The 21,983-nt window shown below is 43.2% G+C and overlaps 1 protein-coding gene across 6 annotated transcripts in view; it reads right to left on the bottom strand.

Annotated features, from left to right (window-relative positions):
* The window catches only part of OSBPL2 (oxysterol binding protein like 2), a 341,693-nt gene that overhangs the window by 177,792 nt on the left and 141,918 nt on the right, over positions 1–21,983 (bottom strand). For 5 of the 6 annotated variants that reach the window (XM_078651596.1, XM_078651593.1, XM_078651598.1 and 2 more), the window contains exon 3: positions 11,492–11,630. In XM_078651596.1, coding sequence (XP_078507722.1) covers positions 11,492–11,630 — 139 coding nt within the window. Of the gene's footprint in view, positions 1–11,491; positions 11,631–14,495; positions 14,608–21,983 lie in introns of those variants that run through there. The other variant, XM_078651599.1, reaches the window with a different exon arrangement.

Here is a 21,983-nt window from a genome sequence, read left to right as displayed (position 1 = left end):
AGTTGCCAGGAGACAGCGCAGAGTGCATGGGTATTAGGGCATTCGTTTTCATGATCACTCTACTTTAAAATCTTTTCAGTTTAGGGCTTTATATACTGTTCTCCATGATTCTGCTGTAACTCACATTCCACAGCTTCTCCCGCTTTCAATTGTGATGGGGACACAACATCAGCTATTGAGATAGTGGGTGTGGGGGTTGGGGGAAGAACATGGAATAAATACCAAGCTATCCAATAACTGATGCCCTCCCATCCCCACCCACTTCGTGTGGAGTTCTTTTCTGGCTATTTGGGGGTAGTTGGCGCTTAGGGCTCCATAACTTTTTTTCCACATAAGGTATCGATGCCAAAACATTGTTCTTTTTTTCTAACATCCTGCGGATTGTAAAGGTTTTCAGCGTTTGTGGACTCCGCTGAAGGGGAATGAGAAAATAGTCAAAATATCGTTACATTTTCAGTTTATTGGAAAAATAGCAAAAAGTTCTCTGGATAAGTACCTGCTATTATTCCCCGAAAATGGCATCAACGAACTGTTTGCTGTTCCAAAGTGACCATCTTTCCAGCAATCAGGAACATGCAGAGACAAATAAAAAAAGCTAATTTTTTCCCACCGTTTTCACATTTTTGAAAGAGGTAGCCTCTTTCTTTCCTATTTTTTGTGCCCTAAATCTACTTCCAGTTTGTGGTGAAAACCAGTGTAAAACCCAAGAGTGATCAGGGAATGCTTTAGATTTCTAGAAAGTACGCATAACTCTGAATTCATTAAGGGCTCACATATGTAGATCTCTCAAGGCTTTCCCAAAGAACCTAACTGCTGAAATAACGAAATATTGAAAATGAGTAGGAAAAAACTGACAATTTTGACATTTTCATCTGTACATTTTTGTCACGATTGCCGCTTTACAAAATCAATATCCCATTACGTCTGCTAGACCACCCTTCTGGTTGCGGGGGATATATAGGGTTTGTAGGTTCTCCAAAAGACCAAAGGTACCCAGAGCCAACAACTGAGTTGCAACATACAATGGTCTTTCATTGTGTATCAAGTACAGACCATTTGATATAGTGAAATATACAGAATGAAAAATAGGTATCAAGGAAACCTATGTATTTCTCAAACAGGCACAAGATGTGGAGTTTAGGGTCAGTTGTCATTTGGATACCTCTGATTTTGTGGGTATGCCCACAAATGCAGCAAGATCCAATTGGTAATAACAAATGTTCTACTATTCTATGCCCTCACATGCCGTCCGATAAAAAAGGTACCTCACTTGTGTGGGCAGGCCTAGTGCCCATGACAGGAAACGGGCCAAAACACAAGATGGACATCACACTTTTCCACTGAAAACTGACCCCTTTTCCCTCAACTGCATTTTGGGCCTTAGCTCGGCCAGAGCCTAGGGAAACCTAGCAAACGTGCACATTTTTTAAAACTAGACACCTTGCATGGTTCTCACAAGGTTGGTTATACCCACAATCCACTTTAACTAAAAAAATAGTAGATTATAGTTAAGCAATAGGGGTAGCTGCAGTATTTAGGGACGTGCTGTGGTGCCACTAATGCAAATCTCCAAACCACAGACCTTTTTGAAAGCTAGACAACCAGGGGCCTTCAGGGTGGTGTGCCTTCCAGGGATCCAATGAGGTTCTCTTACCCACAATGCAGCGCACCCCCCCCCCCCCGAGGTGCAGAATGGGCATAATTACCCCCATACACCCCCCCCCGGGGGCAGAAAGACTGATGCCCCATTATAGTGGGCAGCCCCCACCCTAATATATTTTTTATAAAGTAATTATTTCCCTTGCATTGAGTGGCGTTTTTGCCATCCCCCATGGGGGTAGATATGTGGTAATTGCCTCCATCCATCCCCCGGGGGGAGGGTGGGGGGGGGGGAGACAGAAAAACTGATGCCCTATTCTAATGTGGTGGGGGCATGGCTAAATCTTTCTCTGGTGTCTAGTGGGCTTTCCCCGATTTCTTTCTTCGCCCCCCACACGAGCATATCGCGTTATGGAGGGTGAGGGGGGGGTTGAGGGAAACGGGGACTGTTGTAGTTAAATATGCTGCGGGGGGCACAAGTCCTATTCCCGGGCAGCCAAGCTTAAAATTAAAATATGGAAAAACCAGACGAGGGCAGGGGGGATGAGACAGAAAAGATGCAACATGAATGGGGAAAGGGGGGTATGAAACCACAAGTACTCGTATGGAGACTATAAACACAATTTTAAAAATAGCTATAAAAAAGTGAGCAGCGAATGGACACAAGTACTTGTCCATGCTCTAAGGGGAGGGCCAAACACAAAAAGAGGCATGGCGCATGCATGCCATGGCAAACTGCAACAAAAGTTATGAGACGACATTGCAGCTAACAAACGGTAAACCTGTGGGCAGGCTGTAGCCCACTAACTGTGAACAACATGTCTCGAGACTAAAAAAGACCCAGAAATTAGCCCCAAAACTAACTTTAGACAGAGAGCCTTATTGGTCACCGTAGGTAAGACCTTTGCTAAGAGCATCCAGAAACATCTCTTTGGCTCGTCAAAAAGGCAAAATATTTTACAGAGTGAATAATCTGGCCTTATAAGGAATCACCCAGCAATAGATAATATAATGGTTCTTCAAACAATTCTGGATACATCAACCTATTTATGCAGCTTTTATGGACTTTTCCATGGCTTTTGATCGGGTTGATCATCCCCTTCTTTTGGAAAAACTAGCATGGATGAGTTTACAGGAGACTCTTCTGAGACGAATAATGACGTTGTGCACATCAACCTGTTGTAAAGTTCTGTTGGGGGGGGGGGGGGCAGGTAGCTCACCGAGTTAATTCCAACTAAAAATAGCTTCAAACAGATGTCTTTTAGCTCCATCACTTTTACCTTTATACTTAAGGGATTTATCCAATTACTTTTGTTCTATTAATAACTTTACACCCAAGTTGGGAAATTTCAGATGTCATCCATTTCTATTGTGCAATGATCTAAGTTTATTGTATTTGACTCTAATTGGGCATAAAAAGGTATTTAAATGCCCTGGACGACTATACTGAGAAACATTACTTTTTAGGTAATGTGCAGAAAAGCAAAGTCTTCGTTTTTTTCTGAAAGAAAGAAAAAATTAACATTTCAATGGAAATTGGCGGAAAGTTGTTTGATCCGTGATAAATATCTAGGCAGAATTTCCCCTCAGAATTTAGATGCAAAACTACATACTGTACACCATTGCTCGAAACACCCAAAATAAAGTGGAGCAAGAAAAACGTTTTATAAATCTGTTGGGAAAAGGCATTTTGCATATGTGGAAAAAAATTACCGGGCCAAAATTCGGCCAACCTTGTACTATGGATGGAATACCCTTCATAGAAATATTGTCCATTAGCAGAAAAAAAATTAATGAAAAAATGCTTTGCTCCTTCCTTTATGTTGCACCCAACATACCAGTTCATGGTTTGTGTCTAGAATTTGGGATTCCAAGTGTTTATGTCCTGTTATATCGTGCAGTAGCATAGTGGGAGTTTAATCTCCTACATTCAAGAGCGGGCTACCGGAGAGGGTTTTGAAAATAAAGAACTGATTATGGATAAAAAGAATCATACCTTTTTAAAGATAACTTGGTCAAACCATGAAAACTCATTTTGAATAACGAAGGTATTAAAAATACAGACAATTTAAGCTTGCGCTGAAACTATTTTATCTATGAAAACATTGGGGAAAGATACAAACGGATCTAATGATGGAATATAAACAATGCATTAGAAGAACTATGTTTTTATTGAGGGTTGATAGGGCTTAGAGTATAATCCCTAATGAACAGCATTTTTACCTATGTAATAATGAAATACAGGATTAGAACTATATTCAACCCAACTTGGGCACTATCGAAAAAAAAAAAAAATGGATTTCCGTTTTTGCCATCGCAATGTGTCCACAATAGAGACATGGTATCCCTAGTTTTAGCGACCACTAAAGAAAAACGATGCTAATGTATATGTTTTTAAAATGTTTAAAAAATTGTTTATTGCTATGCTAGAAAGTTATCCTCTCTTCAATTTGCAATAGAATATGTCTTTTTAAATTAGATGTATGTTATTATTCTAAATTGTTGCCTACGGAAAGGGTCTACATAACGTTTTTACTTCACTTGTTCCCCTTCCTATTTTTTTTGTTTTGGTTTACAAAGTAAGCTGTTGCAGCTGCAGGAGTTTTTTCTTACAAAATGTCTAACTGATTGGTCATTACACAGCCCAGCAATCAAACACACGCATCTCAGTTCCGGTACTTATAGTAGTTCTGGTGCAGAGCCCTGGCAGACACCTGCTCACATTACCCAATGCCTGAATGGGAAGAAGGCGGCGTTGCAAAGCAGAACTTTGTCTTTGCAGACTGTGGGCCGGTGTGCAAACTACGAGTGCGCGCTGCCCTGGCTGTTTCATAGACTCAAACAATCACACGCTTTCTTCTCCAAAATGTAATTTCCCAAATATGCTTTGAGCTGCCAGGCCAGATCTGTGTTCAGCAGGAGATTCGCTAATCCCACATCCCTGAATGACCGACAGTAATTTGTGTACACCATCTCACTTTCCTCATCCATGCTTTAATATTTATTCTGTGTGCGCGCACTGTAAAGGCTGCTCTGGCCGCTTAGCTGTCTTTAGTCCTAGATGTGTGCGGGGCCCGTGAAATCAAGGTCCGAGCCTTCCCGCCAAAAGCAATCAGAGCACAGAGATGCAGTTTTACTTTCACGTTATGATATGGGGCGGGCCAGATGTAGGAAGCCAATTTGCGATCGCAAATTAGCAGTGTGCAATGTAGCACACAAAAAACCCTCGCAAAACAAGTAATCGTAAAATTTGCGATTCCCTAATTTGCGATTGTATTTAAGGAATCACAAATTGCGATTCCTTGAAAGCAATGTAAGAAGCACAAAATAAAGTGGGATTTGGCCTTAAGGAATTGCAAATTACCACCAACTTCAAGTTGGTGGTAATTTGCGATTTCCTTTAAAAAATAACTTTGCTTTTTTTAAAGTGCCATGTGACACACATTCATGCCCTTAGTGCATGTGTGTGCACCACATGTGCACACATGTACATTTCAGGGGTGCAACAGGGTGTCCCTCTGGAATCCTTGCACCCTTGAAATTGTGTGCGCAATTTGTGAGTACCTATTGGGTACTATCAAATTGCGTGCGCAATTCCCATTCATTCCTATAGGTCTCTAGGCCAATAGGAATGAATGGGAAGGTATTCATTCCTTGATTGCGAATTGCAATTTGCAATTCGCAATTAAGGAATATTAAGGAATCACAATTATTATTGTGATTCCTACATACATTGCATTTTGCGAGTCCTTAATAGCGATTCCATAAAATCGCTATTAAGGAATCGGAAAAGGGCTTGTTCATACATATGCCCCATGGTCTTTTATGTAACATCAGAACACTTAGAGCTGTTCCCTGAGGAGCATGGACTGGCTGTCAGCCTCCCTCGTGAAGTGGCATTATTTGCCAGCTAGTTTTACGCAATGTAAAGTGTGGTTTACCGCCATCAGTCACTTCTCTTCAGGAGCAGTGTGTCACGATGAGGTTAGCTAGCTACTCCGTGGAGCCAAGACTACAGCTAGTAAAGGGGTTACTAACTATACAAGGTGTGCGGCAAAAGGCCAAACAACCAGGTCCTGAGTGGAAATCAAAAATATTCAAACGCCTGCCACCTCAATGTGTGTATATGGTATTTGTATAGCACGAACCAAGGAAGCCAAAAGGCATCAGAGCGCTCTACATGGTCAAAGACGGGCATTTGAAGGAATGTGGGAATAGACTAGGATTATGTCTAGATCACGGCAGCCCACCCTGGTCTGAAAGCAGCCTCCTAGCTTGCAGTATACCGGGGAAACGCTAGGGGTCAGAATGGCCGCTCCAGCCCACCCCCCGTCCTGGACACTCACAATGGATGCCATCAGGTGTGGCGCGAGCCTGTGCTTATGATGTTCTCAAACTGCGAGTATGTCCACAAACAGCATGAAAGCCAGTGCCCGCCAGCCGCAGTCAAGTGCAATAATTCCAAGACACAATCTGTCCACGAGAGAGGGCGGTGGCATCCACAGGCTCGCCTTTATTTGCTCTTGCCAAGTATGTTTGCTATTCAATACATACACAGAACGAAGAGAGGCGAGGCTTTCCCCTGGCCTCCTTTGCGAGCCAAACTCTTCAGCTGTGTTAGCAGAATCAGGGACATCTTAAGGATTTTGGGGGTGCTCGGCCAAATGTTTTTCGGGGGCCCCTGTTCAGAACAGCTTTGAATTTATGATCCAGTTTCAGTTCTTTCATGCCCCCTTTGGCCAGGTCAAGGACAGTACATGGGAGCACTCGTCCAAATTCTATATAGGTTTACATCTAATATTAAGGGATAGTGACGTGTTTTCAATATTGTAACAGCAACAACTTACTAATATTACTGCAAATAATCTCCATGACATCCTCCCATTTCTCATATGGGAGATCCTGTATGGAGCTAAAAGAAACATTTTTATGGATGTTGCAAGAAACAAACTCAACATGTCTGTAACATACTCTGACTCCACCCACATTTATAGGAAATTAAAGGGAAATTGTTTTTAAAACTATCTGTTTAAGAATAATTGAAGGTCATCAGGGCAAGACTCTTTGCAGAACAGAGCTGACTACCAGGGGGCCCCTGAAAGGCTGGGGCAATGGGCCAGAGCACAATTTGCCCAAAGTCTCTGCGTAGAATGATATCGAGGAAAAATATTACAGCATTAAAGCCCTAAAATATAGTATCCTTCTGATACACTGAGATATGCCGTGGTCAAAATCATTGTATTTGAACATTTGTTTGGAAATACACAAACAGGTTTCCTTGCACCAACACAACCTAAGGAACCACTGGCTAAGCAAATAGATAGCACCCTTATAATATGCGTACCAGCCTAATGACGCTGCTAATGCTCGTTTTTAAAGAAATGGGGCAATTAGGTAAAACAAATACAAATAATAAAAGCAATTAAAATGGCTTCCAGTACATCCCAATGGATGCGCATTCATGGCAGACATTTTACAATGCCTTTTCTTTGACATAACCAGTCCATTTTGGAGTGTGTTTCATCAAACAAAAATCATTCCAAGATTGGCACCTGTCTGAGTGCATGTGTTCTGACGTAATAGCACATCCACGTGTATGTTGAAGGACCACTAACCATTTCGTATTTTTTTTTTACAGATGGCCTTTTTTCTCAAGTTGGGTATGCGGTTTGCCACAAATTGTTAATGCCCAGCTTTGAGCCAAGAATGACTAGTAATAAGACATTCCAGCTCACTATGTTTGAAATCTGCCGAACAAATCCCAACAATATAAGCATGTTTAAGTAGATAAACGAATTTCAGGGCAGAAGCATCAACTTGAGCACCCACTACAAGAGACCTGCTTACACCACAGCGCACTGGGGCAGAGCTACTTTAAAACATTTCAATTCAGCAGCACTGTTAAACTGAGGGGAGCTTTACAAAGGGGTACCCATACAGAGCACATTAATACTAGTGCCATTTTGTCTACTATGTGTTGGTAAGAAACCTCACTGTGAAGCCACCACCTTTTCTATTAAAAATGTTACGTCCATGTACTGCACATGAAAATACCATCTGCAAGAGGGCGGAGCAAGACGTTAGCTACTACTTATAACTCCAATTCTCCAGCATTGGTATCTTTAATACACTTGCATTCTTGAATCATTCACCGGCGGCAGGCTGGAAGCCCCTGGCAACTTTTAAATAGCAGTAAAGAGTGGTAAAATAATCACACACCTCAACAATAGTGTTGTAATTAGAAGCACATCTACTTCATTTGTTATAACCCTGACTTCAGTCAATGAGGGGAATTGATGAGCTCTCCTACTGCCCTAGGGTTCACTACGGCTCTGATTTCATAGCACAGGTGTGAAGAGTATATATCGTAGAAGTGAGCCACTGACAGTTGAGGAGGGAGGGTCTCCTGTGAATATTTGAAAGATACTAACGCTGCAGAACTGGAGTTATAGGTAAGTAAATTCATCTTCAGCACTGGATGTTTTATATATTCACAAACGTGAATCAGAATAGCAATCAATACACAACATTTCAATAAAGTAAGAAGGCGGCGCACCTTATTGAAACAGGTTGCAGGAAACTCCTTGTCCCACCGTCCAGTTGGCTGTTGCATTTACATCTAGGAAGTAATGCCTGTTAAAGGCCTGGCTGCTTTTCTGCGTGGCTGCTCAGTAAATGTCTCAAAGATACTCCAACATGGAGTCTAGGTGTTGTTGACGCGTTTCGGGTGGAGTGTGCCCTCACTGTGAACTGCAGCAACGCTTTGCCTTGTTACCACAGGAGGAGATGCAGGTAGACTGTCAATGTGCAATGCCTTGTTTGGACAAATGGTGGCCTCTTCCTGAATGCACTACTAAGTCTGCACACATCATGTGATCTTAATATCATTATATCTGGATGCAGCAGCAACAGTGTAAATTCAGAACATTATGTTTCTCTTTAATTTGCAAAGTGCATCTGCCGTTGTTAGCAAACCTAATACTGAGATAGGTAAAACCAATAACAAGTGTTTTTTTTTTTTTTATGTAGCCTCAAAACATAATTGCTCTTCCTCAACTCTAAATGGACCACTGACCGCTACTATCCACACCCAATGAAAAGCCATGAAACCAAGCCTCAGCTCAAAAGGATCTTCATATATAACATCTTTATACAAAATATACACAAACACCTGAAGAGTACATAACTGAACAGCAAATTCGAAACAAAAACAGTAATGCAAAGCGGGCAATGAATGAGAAACGTGTACTTCTGTCACTGGCACCACTCGGCCCCAAAAGGTTAACCATAGTAGTAGCGATCTCAACCCAATGTTGGCACATCACCCATTAGAGTAATCTATTGTGTATTGTAACATGTCTATGCCTCGCCCTTTCGATCTACAGGGTCAGGCGTCAACCTACTAGACCTAAGAGGCCTGAATCGAAGTGCAACTTGAAATAAAACGAGATAAAAAGACTGAATACGGCGGGTCATGGCATACCCTGGTTGCAACGAGGGTGGGTGTCGGTAGTAAATGTAATACTTAGCTTGTGTATCATAGAGGAGAATGCAACCAAATTGTGCCTAATTCTGTACGGATATCAGCAGTCAGGACATGCAAATAGTCTAGAAGGCAATCTTTGTGACGATCCAACATAATTAAGGCTCCCTGTTTTCCGTTTTTACTGATTTTTACAGATATAGACAGAAAGCCACTTATTTTCGTCTGTATTTATTTTTAAATGTGGATAAAAACGGAAATTGGGTGTTTTTTGAGTGATTCTCAATACACTTGTCATGACTGGCAGGCCAATAACTGTATGGATTGAGAGGTTAAGGGGTTAAAAAAGAAACACATTTTAGTAAAGAGGCTTGAACAGCTGTAGATAGGCACAAGGCTGATACTGAAATCTGCATATTTTCATATAAGTGCATTGATTTATCTTCTGCTGGTGCTCACATCACTGAACCCTGGCAGGCATTCCAGCATGACTGCATATTTATTGGTTAAATAAATGTGGAAAGTTACCAGTTTCTGCTTTTTATCCTCACAAAACCCATAATAAATATGGATAAATACAGATAAGCGGACAAAAAATAAATATGGATAAATACAAACGGAAATGTCCAAAAAATAAATATGGATAAATACAAACGGAAATGTCCAAAAAATAAATACCATAAAACCGGGAGCCCAAAACATAATACACATTTCTATTAATTCTCAGGTGTGTCAATAAATGCCAGCAGGGTACAAGTAAATCTCATACGTGAAGTGTTGTGTGTGGGAAACTTTACTCCCGGCCAGCGCCTTCTGAAACCAGTAGTGTGAGCCAAGCCTCAGAGCAGCTCTTCCTCCCTGCGTGCACGCGCAGCAATCTCCTCTGCAACGTGTCAACTGTGAGTCAGGAAATACCAGCTGGAGGCACGCACGTTCTCGCGCCGCAAACAACGTCCACGTCAGAGGAGTGAGTCAGCGCATGGGCTCGCGCACATGGCGTCGCTTGTTTACCAGGGCAGGGCGTCGGTGCCGCGTCTGACGGCAGCGTCCAAAGGACGGGTCTCGTGGCCGGTCGGTGCCCAGTGTACGAGTCCAGGGGACTGGCATTCTGGGCCTGCCAGTCAGAGAGCGCCACTGGAAATATGGCGGGTGCAGTAATGAGACGCTGCAGTGAATGCAACAACTACCAGCAGGGCTGCTGAGGCTCGTCAGTCACCCTACGAATATGGCCAGTAAACGTGCAAAACACACAAATCCATGAAAACAATTAGCACTTCAGAAACATTTATATAAAACTCTACCTTGGACCAAGAGAATTACTGGTTTCTTAACTGGCCCCAGCCTCTCTATTTCCTTGCACGTTTTCCGGCACAGCACACGAATGGCAAGTCTACCGTCCTTTCAACTACTCCACCACTTCCGGTTACCTGGTTCCACCATCTTGTCCCACAAGGCCATGGCACTGGCCACACCAAATACTATGTTGATGAACCACTCACCTGTTGCCGACGAGTCCCTAGTCCCCTTTCTACAAGAAAGGGGCACAAGTCAACCACATGAATTACTTCACCCCACCCCCCAAACTTGGTAAGGCTCAAAGCACAAGATTCATTAGGAACTGTGAATAAATCTAGCCATTGGTTCTATAACACTAATGACCCATTCCCCTTTCTCAGTAACTTTGTGCCACCATAAGAGCATCGCTCTGCATCACGGTGTAGTAAGTTAAAGGCATTTTACTCCTGGTTCACACTTTGGAGCCATAGGGTCTATGGAGTCTTATGGTATGTTTTGCTATATTAACTCAGCTGATGTGACAACAAACACAGTTTCACAATTACTGAGGCCCTACCATTTAAACTCGCACCAATGTCTGTGGCAGAGTTAGGCTTAATCCCACGTTGTACCAGATGAACTTATTTTACTCATCATGAGAATCCTTTTCATATAACATCCCCCATAGTTAGCTCTGTTGGGCCCTCCATGACACTTTCGTCTTACCCGTCGTCTCATCAGAATGGCAGGCACGGTGCTGTGTGCTCTTCCTCTTCTAAAAAAGTCTCTCTCTCGGATGGGATCTTATACATCAATAGGTCTTAGTTGGCCATTTTTAGCATATTCACATTCAATAAATATGTATGCAATGAACCAGTTTCTAAATAATTTACAATGTCATTGGCAATCTTAAAATTCAAGCACAGACTGGCGTTAATGAACCTATGTTGGGCAACGCTGTTCTAAACACAATTAAAGGACATAAATAGATGATCCACAAAATTCAGAATGTCACTGCCTAACAAAGGACCTTGTGCTTAATTAATACACTTATTATGTAACCGTATCAGTACAATGGAATTAACTTAAGGAATGCATGTAATCGCTGCCATTATGCAACTATTCAAATCTCACCTGTGCTTCTTGATGCCGTTCTCCTGGGCGTGTTCATTGTGATCTTCGGACATGTTGCTTTTGTTGTCTGTAAGGGTCATGTCACTCACTTTGTGATTTAGGTCTGAAAAGTCCCCTGAAGAGTTGTCTGAATCGAAGCCTGCGGGGCCAAGGTAGAAATAATTAGGTTTGACCCTTGCAATTCATTACTGCTTATAATATCACTTGAGTCTTGAATTCCTGCAAACGAATCCCATCTCCGCCAGTCTCTACTCACGTCCGTCGACACTTGTCTTTACCCTTCTTCCAGACATGGCACGTTGAGTGAGAAGTGACCTTCCCAGCACCACGAGCCTGACTCACCTTGACCAGCTTTCACAAGTTTCTATCATATTTCGATAACACACTGCTTCGCTACCTGTAAGCAGCAATTACGGCTATATAATTACCACAATCTTGTTTTACAGGCTGTTGGCAGCAGCATCCTAAAATAACTTGGCATTCCTTAGCACCTTTTCTCTCCATGCACATAAAACGTAAGACCTTTGCTCGGGAAAACAGCCAGCAGGAATTAACAGGAATGGAATGTCCCAAAAGTGCTAAGTCACACTAAGCCGCTGGTGGAAAAGTCTGGACTCGAGAGATGTGCCCCACTGCCCAGGCAAGTACGAAGGCTGCGAATGGCCCAGATCAAGAAGGGTCTTGAGCGGGTGGGTCCAGGAGGTGAGAGGTCTGGGTCGACTGAGGCCCGAAAATGAAGAATATCAATGCTAAATGTGCAACCACCTCACCGTAGACATTTAATGAGATGCATGGCAGTACGTAACCAATTAAATTCAGTCTTAGATTCAGGCTGGGAAAATAAGTGCTAGACCTACCATTGGAGAGGCAACTGCTGATAGAATCACCAACGGTGGAGTAGACCAAAATGAGTCTGGTCACTGGGCGCCTACAAATCAAACCCACTGTTAATGAGTCTTCACGACAAATCACCTGATTTCATGGGGGGGGGGGGGGTGTACTTGCATATAAAGAAGCTGGTGCAGAACAAGGACACACCACATCTACTTAACAGTAATCACACAAACATCTTGGTGTCAAAAGTAGACTTCTTGCTCCGAAATGAAGGTCTCTGAAACTCAGAGCTACAGCCTTAGTGCTAAGGCATCGTTTGTACAGATGGAGTAAATACGCTACAAGCACATTGACTACCCTTTACAAACTCTAAAAGTGTCCACATCAGTACACAAATTAGACTAGCACCTTTCACGGCCATTGGGGTTCTAGGGCACTGAGGTGACCTAGAGCTGCTATTTTGGTATCGAGGAGTCAGTCGCTTATTCACCTAGACACAAAGCTGCTGATAATAAGAGCGCTCTAATTTCTGACTTAAAACTGTTTCAACTGTGGGAAGCTTGATTTGTCAGAAAACCAGAAAATGGCATATTTACGTTCTGGTTTGACATCACAGCTGTCGTCAGACTATTATGTAAGCATTTCTAGAGAGGGGTTTGGTTCCGCCACATGTTGGGAGCTATGTTTTGATCGGGCATAAGTTGTGTGCTGCCACCAAAAAAGTGCTTCTCCTCCACACAGCTGTGATCATTTTTGTTTATTTATCCAGCTGCCTGAGCCTGAACTTTCAGGGGCACACACATGACGTTGTAACAATATTAAAGTGTCTTAAAAAAAGATATATATATCTTGTTATCTCTGGCAGAAGTGCAGATGGAAGCGTGCAATCATTACCCTACATGGACTATTAGGTCTGGGTTGACAGTGCAACAGTCAGCTGACCTTTTAACCTACACCATTATTCTACAGTTCTTTGCTTCCACACAAATAAATATTAATTCAGCTGCTCTTTACTTGTAATGCTTTCATTGTAATACAACATTCTTGTAAAGCCAGACCTATTGGCATTGCCAATGCTGGCTTATTGGTTACCAGAAGTCACCTTACACTGATCATCACAGAACACAGTTAATAGAGCTGCAGGATGCTTACAGTTTTCAATACCAGTGTTGTTCAAGCAGCATATATTGCTTTAATGTGACACTTTTCAACTCACACCACAGTGCACGCAGGAAGAAGAATGAATTAGTGTGCAAAGTATTCATTAATGGGAATGAAAAGGTCTATGAATTATCCTAATACAGTTATGTCAATAAGGAGGAAGACACCCATCTCCAGATCCGGAAAGCATTAAAATAGGTCTATTTTCAACACAATCAACACTGTATTCGGGGTATGAGCTATGCAAATAAATCAGTAAGAAAGTATGTGCCGCTGCGTCTGTCTACCTTCGCCACAACCCATGTTTGGAGCATGTCCATTCTACACCCAACTTCTTCCCAGCCAAACAACCGCAAAGACTACCCGGGTACTGATGCAAATCGGAGTGTTTTGCGGTCTCGCAAGGGGTATAACATCTATATAAAAGTGACCACAGAACACGAATTTAGTCAGTGAACTCAGGCCAGCTGTTAAACCTGTGACACGAGGCGTGCTAAGAAATCACACCCCTCCTTGCTCCACAACAAGCGAGAAGTGCAAATTACCAAAAGGAATTGATTAACAACCATCCTGTATAACCACAGCAGACAGTGCCTGGGGGCACCAATTATGGTTGCAGAAACCCGATCACCTTTCACAGAGGGTATCTCTGCCTCATGACACAATTCATTATGCACTCGATTTCTCCTCTGTGCTGCTAGAAAGGTTGATAATTCACTGCTGAGTATTGTAAAGAACCAGACAAACAGTGAAAGGGTGAAGCGTGTAGTGTGTCTGAGGGAATATGGAGGATACATGATCTAGTCTTCAACCCAGACATCTTCAAGTTGAGTGGCCAAGTTCAAGGAGGTTGGTCAAGGTAGAGCAAGCAAAAAATTCTATGCTAAATGGTTCACCTCTACGTGCTGGCCTCGAGCTTCCACACCAAATAGTTTGCATTTAGGAATAGCTAGAACAAATGGGATCCTTACGTATTACTGGAGAGGAGCAATCTTTAAACAATACTCACACTCGCAGGAAACTTCTCAACACCACTTAGAAGATCTTCCAATGGGAACCACGGCACATAACAGGATTGCAGCAGAGAGGAGCGCAGGCGGGAGGACATCCAGAAAGTGGCAAGAACTGCCACAGGTGTGGGAATAAAATTATAGAGCCTCCTGCCAACGCGAAGGTGAGCCTGCGGTTCATGACATCACAAGAGGAACTTGCAAATCAAGATGTACCTGTTCCCAGCGCACAACCAGGCAACACAGCAACCCTCTGGAATGAATGGCAGCCTGACAGGCCACATCCGACTCGTTATTTACGAATGCAGAGCTGCAAATTACAGCTCTTGAGAATATCAGTCATGGAAAATGAGAAGTGACTGAATGGGAATCTCAGAGCTGTGCAGCGGCGGATCTGCCACAGATTCACGCGGAGACTATTATAATTATGTATCACCCCAGTTGCCAGATGAACTAGGAGACGTGTCCAAGTAAACAGACACAAAAAGCATCACAGCAGCAGAGTCTATAATTTACAAATAAGCATAAAGCCGTAGTCTGTCAATACACCAGAGCGTCCCTCGACAGCAAGAGGTCTGTTCCCTCAAGCGAGGCACTTCAATTTAAAGGTAGCGTGCCTACAGTTAAAGGGCTGGGGTTTCCACCTTCAGCAGCCTCCAAAGTCTCCTGGAAATGGTGCAGATTGGCAGTGGTGCAGGAGAGGCAGATTTTTGTAAGTCAAAGTATACCAAAGGCCACAGTACAAGAGGAGAACCCCAGTGTCCATCTCTTGGGGTGACAGTGGTCACTGTGATATACTCACCATGAGAGGCAGAAAGAGGGAGAAGTGGTAAAATAAGGAGGTTGGACTAAAGAGGTCTTTCTCAGGGGCGCAAGACAGAGATTGAATTATTGTGGCTTAGTGTCTATTAGTCCTAGTGTTTTTCTAAAACATACAGCTTTAGATGCCAACATATTCTGGAATACATTAGGCATGTGCCACTTTGGGTGGGTGGGGGCTAGGAAACCAAACAAAATACATAAGGAGCAAGTAGTAATTGGTTCAAAGTCATGGTTATTGGAGATCAAGGACCAAGTTACAGACACTTTAGATCTGACACATGCACTGGTCTGGTTTAAGAATGCACTGTCAAGCCAGACCGAAAAATCCATGTAAGTTAACAACTGTCGCCTCCCATCTGTGCTGCGGCCAGAGAAAGACACCATACATTATCTAGTTATCTATTACGCTTTAATAACATTACAATGGCATGTTTATGCATCCATTAAAGCTCAAGGTCAGGAAGCTGGATAAATAAACAAAATGGACACAGCTGTGTGGAGGACAAGCACTTTATTGTGGAAGGACACAACGTCTGCCCAATCAAAACAAGTACTCTTGACTCCTAAAGGGGCGGAGCCAAAGCCTCTCCTTTGGAGATTCTCACAATATTGTTCGGTGATCGCTGCGCTGTCAAGCCAGACCACAAAAATACATTGTTGTTTCAAATAGATTCACAGAACAATTCACAATTGCTACCTTTGTCATGGTTAAAAATAAATAATGGATGGTGGGGAAAAAAGCAAAGTTCAACCTATCTTAATCTCCTCCCAGATAAAATTGAAGTAGAAATATTCATCAACGTGTAAAAACGTTCCACAAAATGCATAATTCCTGACTCTTTCCTTTCAGTGCTTCCTTTTTTGAGCTCACCACTAAAGAACAGACTAAACCCTTAGTTAGATGGAATTGCTCTTCCCAGGTTATCCTATTTCTGCACTGTTTGCCCAAGATGTGCAAATATCTACTGGCCTAGCCACTGTCCCACATTGCTAACTCATCTGTACCCAGAGGAACTGTCCCTTCTCAGTCTCCTCAAGAAAAAAAAAACAATCCTTTCTTTTTCAAGAACTAATAATCGATGACTCCCTTCAATGGCAAACATTCTAGAAACAGTAGTCTCAAACTTTAAGGCTTTTGACTTAAATAACATCTGTGATCACTTTCAAGAGGGACATCAACCTGAAAACAGAGGTGGTAACAGTCTTCGCTCAGTCTGGTAGGGGCTCTCAAAGGAGGGACTCTTTATACTCATGTGAGAAGACGAATCTTAGTATGTGGCACTGTAGGCCAAAGTATTCTGTTGGACTACCTGACTCTGGCCACAAGGGTGTCAGCACACACTCTTCATCTGTTTTCGCTGCTTCATGGACAGAGCAGAGTAGCAAGCTGGGAACCTTCTACTCTGCACCTTCTCCGTTCATCGATGGCGCAACACGTCTATTACCCAAGCCTTGTACCATTTACATGTTACAATTCCAAAATGTGTAAAAGGCCTAGGCACAGATGTATTAATGGCACCTCACTGACTCGCCAGGTGTGGGCAGAGGTCTCGACCTAACAGTGGGATGGACTTGGCGGTGCCCGCATAATTGTATGAGGTTCTAGGTTAAATTTCTTACCATTAATACACACATGCTCGATATGCAAACTTTCCGAAAGGCACCACCTCCACCTGTGAGGAATGCAAAATTCAGCCTGCCAACTGACTGCTATCGTTCAAAAACAAATACGGCACCGTCTAACAACCTCCCCTCAGCCCCCTAACTATTGTCTCATTCTAAGACACCTCCAGTGGCTGTGTACTACAACAGAAATCAAGTTTGTTTTCCTGCCTCAAAAATAGGTCTTGCACAAATCTCCAAAAAGAGTGAAAAAGGACTACTTACCCTTCCAGCAAGTGCCCAACCAGCTTTCACCTTGCCGCCACACCTGCTCCAGGTGAGTAAATAGCAGGAGGCAAACACTTCTGAGATGGGGTGCCAAAACTCTGGGACAAGCTTCCCCTAGAGACAAGAACCTAAATTCCACACTTACAGGAAGAGGCATGATTCCTAGCCCTACGATCTCCCAGTAAACCAGAAGAGAACAAATCCCACTCATCCTTGCTACCTTTATCTCTTTAAGCACCTTCAGCTAACAACGAAAAATCTCTCGCCTGGATACACAAGACCTGCCAGGAGACACTGCATGGCATGGACAATATTCTCACTGCGGATGGTCAAACTAATTACATGGTCACCATTTGCCCAACATTTAATTCTACATTTACATGCATCACCTGGGAAAAGTGAGCAGAGGCATGCAAGCATCAAATAAATGGCACGAGTCCTCCTTGGGAAAGCATTGCATTACTGAACTGCAGTCTCACACAAACCCTGACTGTAACCTAGAGTCAACAATGCCTCTGGCTGGATTTAAATGGTATGTTCAATATCGTCAGCCTACAATGCAAACCCTGGGTGTGTCTGACCACATAAGGTTAGAGTGCCACCAGCATACACGCCCACAGACTATCTTCTCCCTTGAGGTGGCATACAACCCACATCGGCAGCTCAGGCTTATAGGGCATGTATCCCAGTTAAGAGAGATCTGTACGCTCTGCGAACACTGAACTTTACTAAGGCCACAGTGAAAGACAACAGGCTGCTAAATAGGGCAGATGTATGGAAACGGAGCAAAGCTATTACTACGTGGTCCAACTATCTCAAAACAACTTGTGCGGATAAAATGATCCAGTGTGGGCGGTCATCCAGAGTCACTGTTTAAAGTACCTAGCACCTCATTTTGGATGGCATGTTTCCAGCCAGGAGGTCTTTGGACTGGCCAGACTCGTCCTTTGGCACGCGTACATTGGGCAGAGTTGTGCTCCAACATACAAAAGAGTAACCAAGTCTGGATTCTATGAGGGTTGTACATCTACCTTCCTAAATGAAGACGGTCAGAAAGAAATACAATGTTCGCCACCAGCACAACTTACAGGACTGACCGTTTGTATTGGCAAACAGCCCTATAGTACTCCGGTCACCCTGCAGGGAGAAGTAGCGTTCCCCACCTTCATTTACACAATACTGGGTTTCATTGTACAGCACAACAGGCTCAGCCTTTGTAACCTCTCTGGGATAGAAGGGACCGTGCAGTTTAAATCTGTCAGTATGTCCATGCTTTATAACTATCGGTTTGAGCCTCAGTTCTTCGGGTTTAATTAAACAATTATTTGACCAGCAGTGATTCATAAGAATAAGGGCTAAAGGAGAAATCTACAAATGAACAGACCAATAAAACATTTAAGTGGGGGGGGGGTAGTTTCCACTTTTGAGTGCAGACCCCGGTGCAGAGGGGCACTCTGAACACTGGCATCACTCTGAAAATGTACAGCACGCATTCGATGTTCAGTGCCAAAGAGGAGTACTGACACATGACCATATAAAATGAAGGCAAATCCCCAGTGGTGTCAGATCTCGATCATAGACCCTTACCACCCTGCATGCTATACCCCTCATCAGCCCCCAGTGACCATGCTGCCTTACTGCTCTAGACTCTACTGAATGTGTTTTCGTTCTGTGTGACCATGCACCAGTTAAGCTCTGGTGAATACATCTCTAGCTTTTTGTCACCTTGCTCCCTTACATCCCTAAGTTTTAGTGAATTCGTTTCCTGCCCCTTATACTTGCACCCTTGTAGTACTGACCTGTAGTAAATGTGTTTGCAGCACTGTCTGGCCATGCACCAGTACAGCCCTGAGTTCGGGTAAATACAGCTCTAGATTTTAGTTACCATTCTGCATTCCAACCCTGAGCTTGGGTAAATGTCTTTTCAGCCCTCAGAACCAGCACCCTTACAGCCTAGAGCTCTGGTGAATGTGTTTCGCACCATCTGTGTCATGCTCCCCTTCAGTCCTAATGATATACAGAACAAGTGGTTCTGTTGGGAAGTTATAATTACTTTGATCAGTACATATAATACAATTTGAAATTTCAATTTCAAGTAGTCGAGAAATGATTTTTTTAATCTAAAGGAGAGAAAAGGAAAACACACCACAAGGGCAAAGACATTTGCCAAAGATAAAGTTATTTACAACAAATAATGAATATGGCTGTCAAGGAAACATTGAAAACGGCGATACAGTAGAGACTGTAGTGCAGGATAAGTGACGTGGTGATACGTGAGGTCAACAGTGCTATACAAGTATGACAGACCTGAGTGGCACAAATGTAGTGGATTCAAAAGCTTATTTCTTCATGTCCATTAGTTTAAACATGAATACAAGACCCAAGTATGAATTTACGTTCCGGTCAAGGAGACCATATGGACTAGTGTGACAATAACGTTGACATTTCGACCTTTGAGGATAGCGCAGCTTAATAAGCGTCAGAGGCGGGTCTTCTTCAGGACTGTGAGGGAGGGGGTGTGGACAGCCACAACGAATAGATGCCTATGATCCTATTGGTTTATTAAATGGAGATCCGGGTACAGAGACCCTGCTGTGAAGTCTGGGTATCCTAATCGGTGCGATGAAATTAAAAAAACAAGGGCACTTGGCTGAAACAGAGGCAGACGGAGCATGAAGCGTCTTTAAAGTTAATGATTGCTTTTGGCGGCACCGTTGACTGAGCTGATTCGGCACGACTGCAACCGGCTGGTGGAGCCTCTGTGCCACGACTGAATCGTCCTCTTCACAGACCACAACCGCCCGGTGTAGGTCTTCGTTCGTTTTTTGAATTTCATTGCATCGATTTGGATACCCTGACATTTGTGCCACTCATGTCTGTCATACTTGTATAGCAACGTAAACCTCACGTATCACCACATGTCACTTATCCTGCACTTCTGTATCACCGTAATTCAATGTTTCCTTGACAGCCATATTCATTATTTGTTGTAAATAACAATTTAGTAAATAACTTTATCTTTCACAAATTTCTTTGACCTTGTGGTGTGTTTCCTTTTCTCTCCTTTTGTTTAAATAACTACCTGGAATTGAAATTTCAAATTGTATTATATGCACACTGATAAAAGTAATTGTAACTTCCCAACAGAACCACTTGTTCTATATCTCATAAATACCCAGGTTCTGAGGGACACGGGGTTAGCCCGTTATCGCTAATGGCCACTTCAGTCCTAAGCTCGGGAGAATGCATCTCCAGCTCTCAGCAACAATGCAAGATTTTCCGGCCCTCTAGGACCATGCAACCCATACATCACCAAGACCTGGTGATGTGCCTCGGGGGTGCTGTAAATGCCATAAACTGTGTTCCGGGATTTGCAGATCCACACAACGTTTTTCCCCTTTAACGTCTTTAAGGAATATCGTATGATCAAAAGGTGTTTAAGAAAGCGTATTTATTTTAGGGAGCCATTTGCCTGACTTCTGAAATCCGCCATATTGTCTTCTCTGTTCTACAGCTCTCCAGGAAGAAGCAGAGATGGAATATATCCCACATTCAAACCAAGATAGTGGGTGCAGTGGATTCTTAAGGGAGCTTCCCAATCCAATATGGCTCCTGTACTTCATATGATATTACTTCCTATTTTCTGGAATCTTCAATGTCGCATAGTTTTTCAAGAAGAGGTGGAGCTGGACTATATCATCATTCACAATGCAAGATGGTGGACACGGTGGCTTTTTCCCATTCCAAGACGGCTCCAGTATTTCCAGCAATGCCACTTCTTTTCTGTTCAGAATAAATGGCTGTTTAATCCAGGGGGAAGTGTCCTACAATGGAGGTGGTTGTATTTTTCATCCTAGGCCTGCCCCTGGCTCTAGATTTTTGTCCTTTGTTATTTCCTCAGGATTTTTCTTGGATTCAAGAATCTTCTGTAAGTCTCGATATTCCAGATTCTTCACCACTCAGTCTTGGGCAGCTTAGCGTTTTAACATTAGTCTTCCCATAAACTCCCGATTTATTCTTCCAAAATTCTTCCATCCGCCTATGGAAGGATTTTCCTCCTCAGAGTTTTTCCACAATTGGACGCTATTTGAGGGTACCTGCTTGCATTGTTTGTCATGCGTCAGTGCACCGTGGCTACAAGGAGAGGTCGTACAATCATCAGGCAACATCTAAATCAAGACAGAAGCCTCACTCCAGTCTGGAACCCGATTGGTGAATTCCTGTATCCACCCTCTGTACCACGCTCCCTTAAAGTCCTGTGATTTGTGAATATTTTTCCAGCCCTCTGTAACCATGTACTGAAACAGCCTCAAGCTCTGGTGAATGCAACTCTGACTCAATACCATGTTACCATGTTGAACTCTGGTGAATGTGTTTCAGTCCTCTGTAACCATGCATCCATACGCCTCAAGGTTGTGAAGTCGTATCTGTGGCCCTGACTGACCATGCTGTCTTACAGCCCGACGTCTGGTGAGTGCACCTGTAGCCCTCAATGAGCATACTGCCTTCCACCCATGGGTTTGGCTGAATGTACCTCCGTGAGTCATTGAACACGCGGCCTTGCTGCCCGGAGCGCTAGTGAATGAAGCTCTGGTCCTCCGTGATGCACACTTATGGCCGGAGGTCTGACAAACATACCTGTGGCCCTGAATGATCACTCGGTCTTAATCTCTGGGCTTTGATGAATGATTCTCTCGCCTCACTGGTCATACTACTTCACAGCCATGTGATCTGGTCAATGTTTGAACGACACCCTGTGTCTATCTACTTGCAGC

This window comes from Lissotriton helveticus, chromosome 7 (assembly GCF_964261635.1).
Source record: "Lissotriton helveticus chromosome 7, aLisHel1.1, whole genome shotgun sequence".
Lineage (NCBI taxonomy): Eukaryota > Metazoa > Chordata > Amphibia > Caudata > Salamandridae > Lissotriton > Lissotriton helveticus.
Note: the sequence above shows the minus strand (reverse complement) of the source record. Positions and strands in the feature narration are given on the sequence as shown.